At 37.9% G+C, this 13274-nt stretch overlaps 1 protein-coding gene across 31 annotated transcripts in view; it reads left to right on the forward strand.

Moving 5' to 3' along the window:
* MYCBP2 (MYC binding protein 2) overlaps positions 1 to 13274 on the forward strand; it is a 303498-nt gene that overhangs the window by 241935 nt on the left and 48289 nt on the right. For 29 of the 31 annotated variants that reach the window (XM_051850575.3, XM_051850577.3, XM_051850578.3 and 26 more), the window contains 5 exons: positions 1476 to 3119; positions 4065 to 4234; positions 5248 to 5492; positions 7835 to 8002; positions 12442 to 12599. In XM_051850575.3, coding sequence (XP_051706535.3) covers positions 1476 to 3119; positions 4065 to 4234; positions 5248 to 5492; positions 7835 to 8002; positions 12442 to 12599 — 2385 coding nt within the window. The remainder of the gene's footprint in view (positions 1 to 1475; positions 3120 to 4064; positions 4235 to 5247; positions 5493 to 7834; positions 8003 to 12441; positions 12600 to 13274) is intronic. The other 2 variants (XM_051850583.3, XM_089303546.1) reach the window with 1 other exon arrangement.

Here is a 13274-nt window from a genome sequence, read left to right on the forward strand (position 1 = left end):
AACATTGTAAAAAGGAGATTTGCAGAGAATCTGAAGATTGATAACAGCAGAAGAAAGAAAATTAAGAAAATGGGAGTTTATTACTCAGTCAACAAATATTTATTGTGCATCCACTGTGTTCCAGGACCCATTCTTGACATTACTTCATTAAAGAATCACAAACATGCCTACCCTTGCAGGCCTTCCCTGGGGAAGGCAGATGGGACAGCACTGTTGTCCTGACCTAAAGATACCTATAGTGTGATACACAAGGAAAAAAGAAGTCATTCTCCTACATCATCCAAATTTGTCTGCATGTGTTTTTCTGTGGCAGAAACAAAGACCAACTTGCAGCCACAACCAGTTAACAAATTAATATCAAACACTTGGAACCCTCCTTCAAAATATGAAATACTTCTAGAAATGTTTGTGGGTTTCAGTTTTTCATATCACTTAAATCACTTCCATCAGATTGCTTTCATCCCCACAACTAGCATCTTTTGCACTAAGAGTAGTTTTGTTTTGTTTTGTTTTCTGTAAGGAGGAAAGGTAATGTTGAAGGTCATACCATTTGAGACAAAGACAGCCTGACCCTAAGGCCTCAAAGAAAAGCATAGAAAGCAGGAAGGAGAGACACTGAATGAAGGCCTGGATGCTAAGAGCAAATGACACCCATGTAGAACTCTCTAGTGCTTTGCCTTAGATAGAAGAGAGATGTTTCTTTTTATCCTCTTTTTCTGTCATTCTCTATAAACTCCTTGTTACAAGGGCCAACAATTCAGACGTATACTGCTCAATCTGAGAATCCTATTTTTTCTCTTATTAAGGGCATATAAGCTCTGAGTTCTAATTAGATAAGCTTACTGAACTGGAATGTAATCTATTTATAAATAATAGTCTGCCTGAATTACTTGTAATAAAATAATAGAAAAGGTATTCATATGTTAATATTAAATCATTCTAATCCAAAAATTACAATATACTGTCTCCAAGCAGCTCTTGATTAGCCTAATTGTATTTATTTGTACACTTGATAAGGTGAGTCTATGTATAAATTTCATTCCCTAATTCAACAAGACCTATACCATTATCCTAAAGAAGTGAGGTATCACTCTGTTACTACATATTTCAGATATGTATATGTTCATAATTTTGCATTCCTAAAAACATTGGCTGTTTTTTCTTTGTAGTCCCTCACTGAAATCAAATTCAGTTAGCTGTTTTACTAGAGCTGAGGTTCAGGTATCACTGATAATTTATGCTGATGCACAGGTACTCTGTTGAGTCTGCTTTACATCATGAAAGCAATTTTTAGTTGCATAATAATGTGGCAGAAATTTTATAAGAATTATTTTCCCTTTTGTTTATTCTTCAAGTGTTTTCTGTGTAATAAGCAATATAAATTGTATAGCTATATTTCATTTTGATAGTTAGTGCTGAATTATCAGTAAGTTACAATTTTATTAACCAGTTTCACTGTGAAATGGACTATACAGGTGACCGAGGAAACATCTCAACAGCTTCTAGACCAGTGTCTACATCAGGAAAATCAGACCTGTCCTCTAAACACAGCAGGTCGCTTAAGCCTGATGGGCGGATGAGCCGGACAGCTGCAGATCAGAAGAAGCCACGGGGCACAGAAGGGTTATCTGCTGGGGAATCCCTCATGTTAAAGTCTGATGCTGCCAAGTTGAGGTCAGATTCCCATAGCAGGTCACTGTCTCCCAATCATAACACCTTGCAGACGCTGAAATCTGACGGGAGGATGTCTTCTAGCTTCAGAGCTGAATCCCCAGGACCAGGGTCTCGGTCGTCATCTCCTAAGCCAAAGACACTCCCAGCCAATAGGTGTAGCCCATCTGGCGCTAGTTCCCCACGCTCCTCCTCACCACATGATAAAAATCTACCTCAGAAAAGCACTGCTCCTGTGAAGACAAAACTTGATCCTCCTCGGGAACGTTCCAAATCTGACTCTTACACACTGGACCCAGATACCCTCCGCAAGAAAAAAATGCCCATCACAGAACCTCTGAGGGGACGGTCAACATCACCAAAACCAAAACCAGTACCAAAAGACCCTAAAGAATCCCCTGGATCTGAAAACAGAGCTCCTTCTCCCCATGTGGTACAGGAAAACCTGCACAGTGAGGTGGTTGAAGTCTGCACTTCCAGTACTTTAAAAACAAATAGTATAACAGACAGCACCTGTGATGAGAGCAGCGAGTTTAAGAGTGTGGATGAAAGTTCCAACAAAGTGCATTTCAGCATCGGGAAAGCACCACTGAAAGATGAACAAGACATGAGAGCATCGCCCAAAATAAGTCGTAAATGTGCCAGTAGGCACACCAGGCCCAAAAAAGAAAAATCTAGTTTTCTTTTCAAAGGAGATGGATCCAAGTCATTGGAGCCAGCCAAGCAAGCCATGTCTCCTTCCGTGGCTGAGTGTGCCAGAGCTGTCTTTGCCTCTTTCCTGTGGCACGAAGGCATAGTACATGATGCAATGGCTTGTTCTTCTTTCCTAAAATTTAATCCTGAACTCTCCAAAGAGCATGCACCCATAAGAAGTAGTTTAAATAGCCAGCAGCCTACAGAGGAAAAGGAAACCAAGTTAAAAAATCGACACTCACTGGAAATATCATCTGCACTGAATATGTTTAATATTGCACCTCATGGACCAGATATATCTAAGATGGGAAGCATCAACAAAAATAAGGTGCTGTCTATGCTGAAGGAGCCACCTCTACATGAAAAATGTGAGGATGGGAAAACAGAGACTGCTTTTGAAATGTCCATGCATCACACAATGAAGTCTAAATCGCCTCTTCCCTTGACTTTACAACATTTAGTGGCTTTTTGGGAAGATATCTCTTTGGCCACTATCAAAGCTGCTTCCCAGAATATGATTTTCCCAAGTCCTGGATCCTGTGCAGTCCTTAAAAAGAAAGAGTGTGAGAAGGAGAATAAGAAGGCCAAAAAGGAAAAAAAGAAAAAAGAAAAGACAGAAGTTAGGCCCAGGGGCAATTTGTTTGGTGAGATGGCCCAGCTGGCAGTAGGAGGACCAGAGAAAGATACCATCTGTGAGCTGTGTGGAGAATCACATCCATACCCAGTGACCTATCACATGAGACAAGCCCACCCAGGTAAATGATACTGTTGCACGTACGTGTGTGAGTGTGTGTGTGTGGTTAGGGGGATGGGTTAAAATCAGGTTAGGTCATTTTTAACTCCACCTGTTCTATAAATGATCGTGTCAAAGTAGAGGGAAACTATTGCCCTGAACTTAAAACATCTTATAATGTTATCTTAAAACTGCATTAATAATAAAACTTTTGTGAAAAACAGATGAAGAAATTTGAATAGTATAGTGCTGAAGTAATTTAATAGTATTTTATCTTAATGTAGCACCTTTTGAAATATTGTTTATTTTTAAAATGATTTTGTGGTACTCAAAGGATGTCACTAAGTTATTTCAGAAATTATGGCAGAAATAAAAGAATAAAAAGAAAAAGAAGTCATGGCATGTCCGTTCATATGGGGTAGATCCAGTATTGGATTTCCTTTTAGTGGGTGTTTTGTTCAAAATCACAAATTAAATAGATTATACTGATTTCTTTGAGCATTTTTCCTTTGGAGGTGATATCAATTATAGATTGTATTTTAGGTAAATGTAAGGATTTCTATAACATTGATTGATATTCCAAAATTAACCAAGTACAAAGCTTGTTAAATTTTTCCCTTCTACATATTAAATCTCAAATATTTCATAAGTATGTGGTTCCTGAAAATATATAATTCTACAGAATACTTTAAGCTTGTTTTGTCGAGTTATAGTAACATAAGTAAATCTGCATGTACTCACATCACATATTTCTTTTTGTCTGCCTAAATATAAATAGACTCTAATATTTTGGGCGCTATCTAATTGGTTGCTTTTCAGTAAGGTGTGCTATTTTTCTGTTAAAGTTAGTAGCCTGGCGGTGGGGTACAGATGCTTGCTTCAATATTCTGCTTACTTGGATAAGGTAAATCTGTCACAAATGGTTAAGGATACTCAAAGTGTTAAATATTTATTTTTGTTGTTCAAGGTTGTGGCCGGTATGCTGGTGGACAGGGTTACAATAGCATTGGGCATTTTTGTGGAGGATGGGCTGGTAATTGTGGTGATGGTGGCATTGGAGGAAGTACCTGGTATCTGGTTTGTGATCGCTGCAGAGAAAAATACCTTCGTGAAAAGCAGGCTGCTGCAAGGGAGAAGGTATTGTTTATTGCTTTTTGGGCTATTCAGTTAGTGATATGACTATAACTTATTTAAAAAAACTCTCCTTATGATGAAATTATTATAGTAGTTAATTCCATATAGCTGATGTTTAAGATCAGCTTGTGTAACAGAAATAATACACATAGTTTTAAAAATAAATTGTATCTTGAGATACTACATGACAATTAAACTAAAGCACATGTGCCTTACTGGCAAGTGTTTGTCATGTAAGTGTTCATTATTAATTGTCTATCTGTATATGCATATCTTTCCCTCTTCTTCCCACCTTTACTCTTCCTCCTCTTTGGCACCTTTGTTTCCCTCTGTTTGCCTTTTCTCTCTTTTCCTTAATACCTTATTACATTATTGGACTCATGGAAAATCAAGATCATTCTCAGTAAGTAGACACTCAACTGAAAATTTTTGATGAGAACACACACAGATGACTTTAAAAAAAAAAAAAAGGAATTACATTTTGGGGTGGATTATTTGGTGCAGCAGTTAAGTCACCACTTGGAACACCCACATTCCATATTGGACAGCCTGGTTTGAGTCCTCTGCTTCTGATATGGTCAGCAGCAGATGCTGGCTCAAGTACTTATGGGTCCCTGCCAGACATGTGGGAGACCCAGATTGAATTCTTAGCTCCTGGCTTTATCCTGATCCAGCATCAGCTGTTGCAGGTATTTAAGGAGTGAACCAGCAGATGGAAGATCTCTCTCTCTCTCTCTCATACTCTCTGTGTGCCTTTCAGCTGAATAAACAAGTTTATTAAGGCATTGCATTCATATTTAAATAGATTCTAGATTTTCTCAGAGGTAAAAAATACAGTTTGTGTTCAATATAAAATAGTTTCAGTTCAGGAGAAGCATGAAGTAAATGTTGTTTTGAAAATGACTATCATCATTTCAGAATAGTTCTATAAGTAATAATTCTTACTAAAAACTTAAAGTACTTAGCTTAAGAAATGTAAAGATGCCAAGTAGGAAATGATCACTTCTCTTTGTCAGGTCAAACAGTCTAGGAGAAAGCCACTGCAAGTCAAGACCCCTCGTGCCTTGCCCACCATGGAAGCTCACCAGGTGATTAAAGCCAACGCACTCTTCCTGTTGTCGCTGAGCAGCGCGGCTGAGCCAAGCATCCTGTGCTACCACCCTGCAAAGCCGTTCCAGTCGCAGCTGCCCAGTGTGAAAGAAGGCATTTCCGAAGATCTTCCAGTGAAAATGCCTTGTCTCTACCTGCAGACATTAGCTAGGTAATGAGGCTGTGTTACTTCTTCTATCACCTCCGGTTGAATAGCTACTGTCGATTAACCAATATCATAAGGCAGTTCACTATTTGCACTGAATACTCACACTGTGTAATACATAGTGTAGAACAAAGAAAACTCCAGGAATTTACTTTTTTAGTAGCTTCAACTTGCATATGACTGGTAAGGGGTATGCTTTATTGTTATGAGAATTAAAAAAATTGTGGAAATACATTGTCGATTTGTATTATTATTAGAGCAAAATGCATCTCAGAAAGTTAAGACTGGTAGACTCTTATTCGTTGGAAGACTGTTAAGACATGTATTAGTAGACTATTAATAATGAGAAGTGCTGAAATGGAAACTAATGTTTCCATTGGAATTCTTTCATTTTAAAGCTATTCATTCTGTTGGCATTTAAATGAGTTCCATCTGGATACCAGCTTTGTTCTAGGCCCTGAAAATACTGAGATGAATTTAATAAAATTCTGGCTTCCATGTGCTCACACTCTGATAAGAATACAGACATTTAAAGGAAACATGTAAAATGTCATGTTAGGAGTGCCATAGTAGAAGTATGTTTAGGATGCTGTTACATCATAACAGAGGGTGGATCCCTGAATCTTCCCAAAGAATCAGGAAAAGCTTCCCAGAGAGTCTAACTCTTTAGCAGAATCTTGAAGGATAAATAGAAATCCTTCAGGGCCGGCACCACGGCTCACTAGGCTAATCCTCCGCCTTGCGGTGCCAGCACACCGGGTTCTAGTCCCGGTCGGGGCGCCGGATTCTGTCCTGGTTGCCCCTCTTCCAGGCCAGCTCTCTGCTGTGGCCAGGGAGTACAGTGGAGGATGGCCTGAGTCCTTGGGCCCTGCACCTCATGGGAGACCAGGAGAAGTACCTGGCTCCTGCCGTCGGATCAGCATGGTGCGCCGGCCGCAGCGGCCATTGGAGGGTGAACCAACGGCAAAGGAAGACCTTTCTCTCTGTCTCTCTCTCTCACTGTCCACTCTGCCTGTCAAAAAAAAAAAAAAAAGAAAATCCATCAGGGAACTGATGGGAGGAAAGCAGTTTCTGGCAGAGTAACCCAGGTGAGTGAAGACACACGTGAATGCCATGTGAAGTAATGAGCCAGATAATGTAGTTCTCTGTAGGCCTGCTGAGTTTAAATGTATACCAAAGGCAGAGGAAATACTGAAAGAATTTTTAACGGGTCAATGCATGAAGTAGTTTTCAGTTAAACAGTCACACTGTGGAAATTAATGTGGAACTGAGTCAAGTGCATAACTGAAGATGGAGAGGAGCCTGTTCATCATGTACTGTTTCCTTGGACTAGGAGGGTGTGGCCTATAGTTTTCACACAGTATACACTAACCTGCCATGACAGTCTTTCTTATAATAAGTTCAGATGTTTTTCTTCAGCTGACAAATGAAGATCTGTAAATATTACCTGCTGGCATGGCTTGCCAACCAACAGTTCCCATTTTGGAAAGTGCCTTCCTTATTTGTATAGCAGAGATATATGTTTTTTGGTTTTGTTTTTTTTTTTGGTAAATTTTGTACTTAGTATTAGAATAAAGTGAATTAGAAACAAAGATGAGTGTGAGAAACAAAGTACATTTGAGACCAAGGTGGGAATCAGGCATGCCAGATGTAGTGAATCTTTGGCTCCTCACAGACCACTCAGTGGACTTCAGTTTACGGCATTTTGTTCCAGTTTAAAAAGGAAAATCAAATTGTAAAACATACATAAAAATATAACGTAGTATAATTATAGATTTTATATTTTTAGCTCTCTTGTGAATGGACAACCCCTTCCCCAACGCATAGATCATTTCATACATCCAATATTCAAATTTTACTTTTATGTGTTCCTACCCAAAAAGCAACTGCCTGTATTTCAGTAGTCCATGCAAGAAATGATATGAGCCTGAACCAAGACGGTGATGATCAAGAATGAGAAGAGAATAATTTTTAAGAGCTAACCTGGTATTATAGCTGCGTGACTGGTAAAAGTCAGGAACCAAATCTAACATGGCATTGAAGTATTTTAACTTAAGCAACTGGATAGTTGGCAGGATAGTTAATTAATGCACTAAAGGATGGAAAAGTCCTTGAAAGGAAGCAAAACGAGTTCCGTTTTATTTTTGAAATGTGTGTAGTGTCTGTAGAATCTGTGTGTAAAATGATCAGACTTTGCTTTTGACATACCCACATTTATGGTTATTTTAATACTTTGCCTTTAATTATAGACTTAACATGTGCTGCTTTTCCTTTAACGAAGGAAATTACAAGTGGAAAGTCTCTGTATTCTCATCATACTTTAAGTTATTGGGTTTGATTTAATGCAGGCATCATCATGAAAATTTTGTGGGTTATCAAGATGACAACCTATTCCAAGATGAAATGAGATATCTTCGTTCAACATCTGTACCTGCCCCGTACATATCAGTAACTCCTGATGCAAGCCCTAATGTGTTTGAAGAGCCAGAAAGCAATATGAAGTCTATGCCACCAAGGTATTTTAGTTCTCTCCTCTCTGTTAAATAGCCAGGGTTTGGTGGAAGAAAGACTTTGATCTTGAAAAGAATGCTCTGGAAGTTCTTTACTATGTCCTTCCATCTCAGGACTTTGAGTCAGCCCTGCTAACTGTTGTAACAGCAAGAAAAAGCATATGTATGAGAATAAGGTAAGGTGTTTGATGAGAAAGATTGGTTGGAGAAAAAAATACCACTAATGAAGTAGTAAATTACATTGTATGGTCTTATATTATTTACTCTCATTTAAGGAGAGATTGCTTTCAGGAAATACTTCGAGGTTTCATGGGATAAGTGGCACTGAAAATAATTCTTAGCTGTCTTGAATTAATGCTTGCAATGCCTCCTCACTTAAGTATGATGAGGCCAAGATAAAGAGGTTCTTGAATAGAAGCATGCAAATAGAATGCACAAGGCGGAGACTCGCAGAAACTTTTAGAGGAGGAATGACAGGATGGAAATGAAAAGATAGTCTCCCAGTGTCAATTAACAAAGCCAACATATTTCATCAAAGATTGCAGCTAGGTATATAGAACTGGATTATTTTGGTAGTGGTTACCAAACACACACACACAAAAGAGATACTTTGTCAGAAAAATTAATGTGACTTGTTGACTAACTGGATGATAATGAAGAGAAGTTTAAGGCGACATGAAGATTTTAGCCATGAATAACCATGAACATGCTGTAATTACGGGAAAGGAAGACGTTTGCTGAAGGAAGAGAGAACATGCTTAATAAAATATACTGCTGTGCTAATGCTGTGCAGTTATATAATAACTCATATAATAAGTGTTTTAACAAATGTGGCAGAACTTTTGTGTCCCAATGAATATTTTTCCATTAAAAATACTTGTTAGTTTCTCCCCAACCATGTGGATTACTTACCAGTTTTTTTGAAGCTGCTCTTGATATTTGCTCCAAGGAGTACAATAGAGCCTTTTACATCTTTGAAGATAATAAAGTATCTCTAAATGAGGTAGACTTAGAAAGAGGAACCTTTTTGAAACAAATCTGGTAAGTGTGTTTCATCAGGTTATTAATACGCTTCAGGATCAAAATCCAGCAGCATTAACTTCTAGGTAAGTATAGTGAAATAAAGCTTTATCAGAGAAATTCCCATCCCAAGTAACCAGTGAACTTTAGGAAAGTTAAAATCAAGAAAAATGTTTCCCTGCTCCAACATGTTACCATAAATTCCCAAAAGGGTGGCCATGAGAAGAAACAAGATTTTGACATACTTTTGCATCATCTCTAAAATCATGCTGAGAAATCAAACAGCTTCCAGTATCGAGAAAAGTAGATTAAGGAGATGTATGGAAACCCCAGGCAAATTCAAGGTGGAATCCTCTCCTATAGCAGGCCGTGGTGTCATCACTAGAATCCCAGCAGAAATTGGAAACCTTCTGGAGAACCCTGTTTTCTTGGATGCTTGCTGAAGCAGAGCAGCAGTCAAAGGTTGCAAGAAGTGGTACCACAGAAATAGGGCATACTGCCTTGAGATGGAATGATCCCTGGAGTACAGTATTAAATAAAAGCACATGTTATTGGTGGGGTAGGAATAAGAGAGATATCAAATATGATAGGAAAGGAAGTCTGGGGAAATCTGCCCCTACTGCACCAGGACAACATGAGCTGCGCACTGAAAGCATTAGCACATTGAAAACAAATGGTATATCATGTGAAAGTCAGTTGAAACACCCGACATGGAAAGAAACTCATCTCATGGAAAAGAAGAAATTTTCCATAAACACTCTGTAGTACCAAAAACCTTGGTAATGGCATAAATTTAATAAAACCAAAGTGAGATTAAGCCAGAAAGCAGAATGAGGTGAAAAGATACATTACAAAGCTAAGAGGACACACTGACAACTGCCATTATAAAACTGACAGATTAATTAGAAATGTTTAGAAGAATAAATTGGATTATTGACATAAAAGAAAGTTTTGAGATCATCACAGTGAATAAAGAAGAAAAAGACCAAGAGATTATAACAGTTAAAGATGTGGAAAACCAGACAATTCAACATAAGTATAACTAGGATGCTTGAAGGAGAAAACCAACATATACAATAGAAAGTTTATCTAAAGCTATAATATGAAAAGATACCCCTAAAAATGAAAGTGTTGAATTTCCAGATTAAAATGAAATTTTTACTGCAGGTGACTATAATTGAAACTTCAAGGAAAAAATGAGAATTTTTCAAGTATGTGAGCAAAGGAAAGTCATCTTGGAAAATCAGCCTGAATTCAATTGTCTGTTTAATAACTGAATTATAGGAGCAAATGAAACAATGTCTCTAAAGTCCCCCAACAAGAAAACACTACTTTTATTCAACGTCTGTCAGACACATTCAAATATAGAATATCTTGAAAACATCAGCACCTGTGTGCCCATTCATGAGTAGTTAAGAAAAATTTTAAAGATTACTGCAAAACCCATGATCAATTTTGGTTTAATCAGATGAATCATTAACGAAAAACATGTTTAAAGGAGTACACAATAGGGATGGGCGTCATGGCATAGTTCAGTAGGTTAAGCTGCCACTTGAGATACCTGCATCCCTTACCAGAATGCTGGTTCAGGACTCTGCTACTCTTCCTGCAACTCCGATTCTTACTGCTGCATTCTGGGAGGCAGTAGATATGACTTTTGAGCTTGGGCACTCACCACTCTAGAAACACAGAGTTCCTAGCTCCTGGCTGTTTCCAGTGAACCAGTGAATGGAAGACATCTTTCCCTCTTCCTGCTCCATTTACCCCTCCCCCTCCCTTCCCTCTCCCTTTCAAGTAGATAAACAAACATTTTTTAAAGGGTGTCAAGTATATACTGAAAGTATAAATGTACCAGAGCACATTAAGTGTTCACAGAGTCCTAAAGAAGAGAAATTGACTCAAGCATTTTTATTCAGCCAAATTGAGATATTCTCAAGCGTATAATAATTCAGGAAGTATAACATGTCTGAACTAGTCTTGAAAAAAAATGCCTTGACAAACTCAAGTTATAAAAAGTGATAAATAAAGATTCCATTAGAAGAGTAGTTGTCAATTGGAGGTGATGGTGACTTTTGCCGCCCAGATGACATGTGGCAGTAGTAGGAGGACAGCTGGACTACATTCAACCAGCATCCTGTTGAGTAGAGGCCAGGGATGCTGCTAAACCTCCCACAGGACCCTTGACCCTGACAGCTCTATTGAAAGGAATTATCCAGGCCAGCATAGCCCAGGTTGAGCTGATGATGGTTATCTTTGCATCCTCCATTGAGTTTTATTACATTGTTTGAATTTTTTCACAACCAGTCATTTGTATAAGAACAGCTTATTTTTTTAAGTCATGTAATGATTCTTTTAAGTTGGTGGAAACTCTTTTAAAGCAGAACAAATGACCCTATTTCGTAGTAGCACAATGTATAAAATAAATTCTGTTACTATATCCTTACAATTCAGTAGTGCTGGAGCCAAACATTCCAAACTGATACCCAGGCACATTTACCCCAGTTAGTTATATGAGTATGTATGGTCTACTCAAACAAGAATGTGCATAAGCTAAGAGCAATAGTAGGTAGAGAAAACACACTGAAAGTTCATTACATAGGATCTTATAGTTCAGACATAGGATCTCATCCCTGGCTTGAGTGGCAGCAAGGTGTATGGGGCCTCCAGCACTCAAGATGAGCAGTGTCTTAATTTGGAATGAGGTGACAGAAAAAAGAGCACGTGGAAAGAATGGTTTGTAAATTTGCCTTAAAGACAAAGGAAAGGGAAGGTGTTTCTCTTTTTTAAAGAGTTCGTTCTTTCATGTTGCTATAGAGAATAGAAAAGCTACTCATTTATATAAGCTCGAATGAAAATCCCTGAATTCTTTCATAGAATGTAAACCTAATATAATATTGATGATGAAACTCAGTTTGTCATCTCTCCTTACACTTTGATGTGGCCGTGCTCTGAAAAGAGCTTGGGGCAGTACTTTCCAAGAATGAGAAACCTAACAACTCAAGTACCAGAGAAAAATGAACTTTCTGTTTCATTAGGTTTCTGCATGTGCATGTCCCTTTTCTTTCTCTTTAGGGTGCTTACGATTGTATATGCCTGTTTTTCCTGACTCTCATGACATATAAGTTCTACCCCAACACCTTCGATTTCGAAAGGAACTTGGGAGAGTTATTGCTTTTTCTTCTTTTTCACTTAAAATGAAAAGTAAATGTAACTCCCTCTTATGTAGTTCTGAAATGAATCAAAGTGTTACTGCATTTGGAAAGATAAATTATGATTTCAAGAAAGATTGTCAAATTGACCTGAGTTTGTTTCTCCACATAAAATATAGATTCTCATATTTGACCACGCTATTATAAAATAGCTATAATTATACTTCACTCACTTTTTCTCCCAAATTTTCATCTGTTACCTTGTTCTGTCTGCAGTTTGGAAACTAGTCCCATAACTGACACTGATCTTGCAAAGAGAACTGTGTTCCAAAGGTCATACTCGGTTGTTGCTTCTGAGTATGATAAACAGCACTCCATCTTACCTGCACGAGTTAAAGCCATTCCTAGAAGGCGAGTGAACAGTGGAGACACTGGTGAGTACAATGATCCAACTACTAAAAATTTAAAAGTGGTTTTATTTGCAGATAATTTTAAAATTAATTTTGAAAGAGAAATTAATGGATTGATCTTTAATTTGTGATAAATACTGCTTCTGAGTTACGCAACCATAAATGTGCCTCTCTAAATGCCTCTCTAAATTTTGCAGCTATAGGAAGAGACAGAGATTGTTCAGTGATTGTTTAAGAATAAATTGACCTTTACAGTCTTACTTGTTAGGCATCTCAGCCAAATGTTTCTACCATTCTTCTTTCCACTAAGCTTTAGTGAACCCGCAGTTCCAGTGACCAATACACTCAGTGCTGTCTCCCCACCTACAATAGATCATGTAACACATGCAGCTCTCAGCTCTCTGAATAGTTAATAAAACAGGGGATAGAAGGAGCTCTTAATCAGCATAAAAATAATGTGATCTGGGCAAGTTGTTATCAACAGCCCCAAACTTGGGGGGGGGGGGTCGGCTTCAAAAAAACATGGAAGAAATGTAAGAAAAAAGGATAATATGATGATTTATCTGGTAGACTTACTAAAATAAAGTTTTGTTTGGCCTAAAAATTATGAGCGGATGATGATGCTGATTAAAGACCTTCAAGAAAAATACCAATTATCCCCTATGATTTTTATGCTTTCATTCAACAATTATTTTTGAG

Source organism: Oryctolagus cuniculus, chromosome 9 (genome assembly GCF_051225735.1).
Source record: "Oryctolagus cuniculus isolate XC-2025 breed Fujian yellow rabbit chromosome 9, ASM5122573v1, whole genome shotgun sequence".
NCBI classification, from domain to species: Eukaryota; Metazoa; Chordata; class Mammalia; order Lagomorpha; family Leporidae; genus Oryctolagus; species Oryctolagus cuniculus.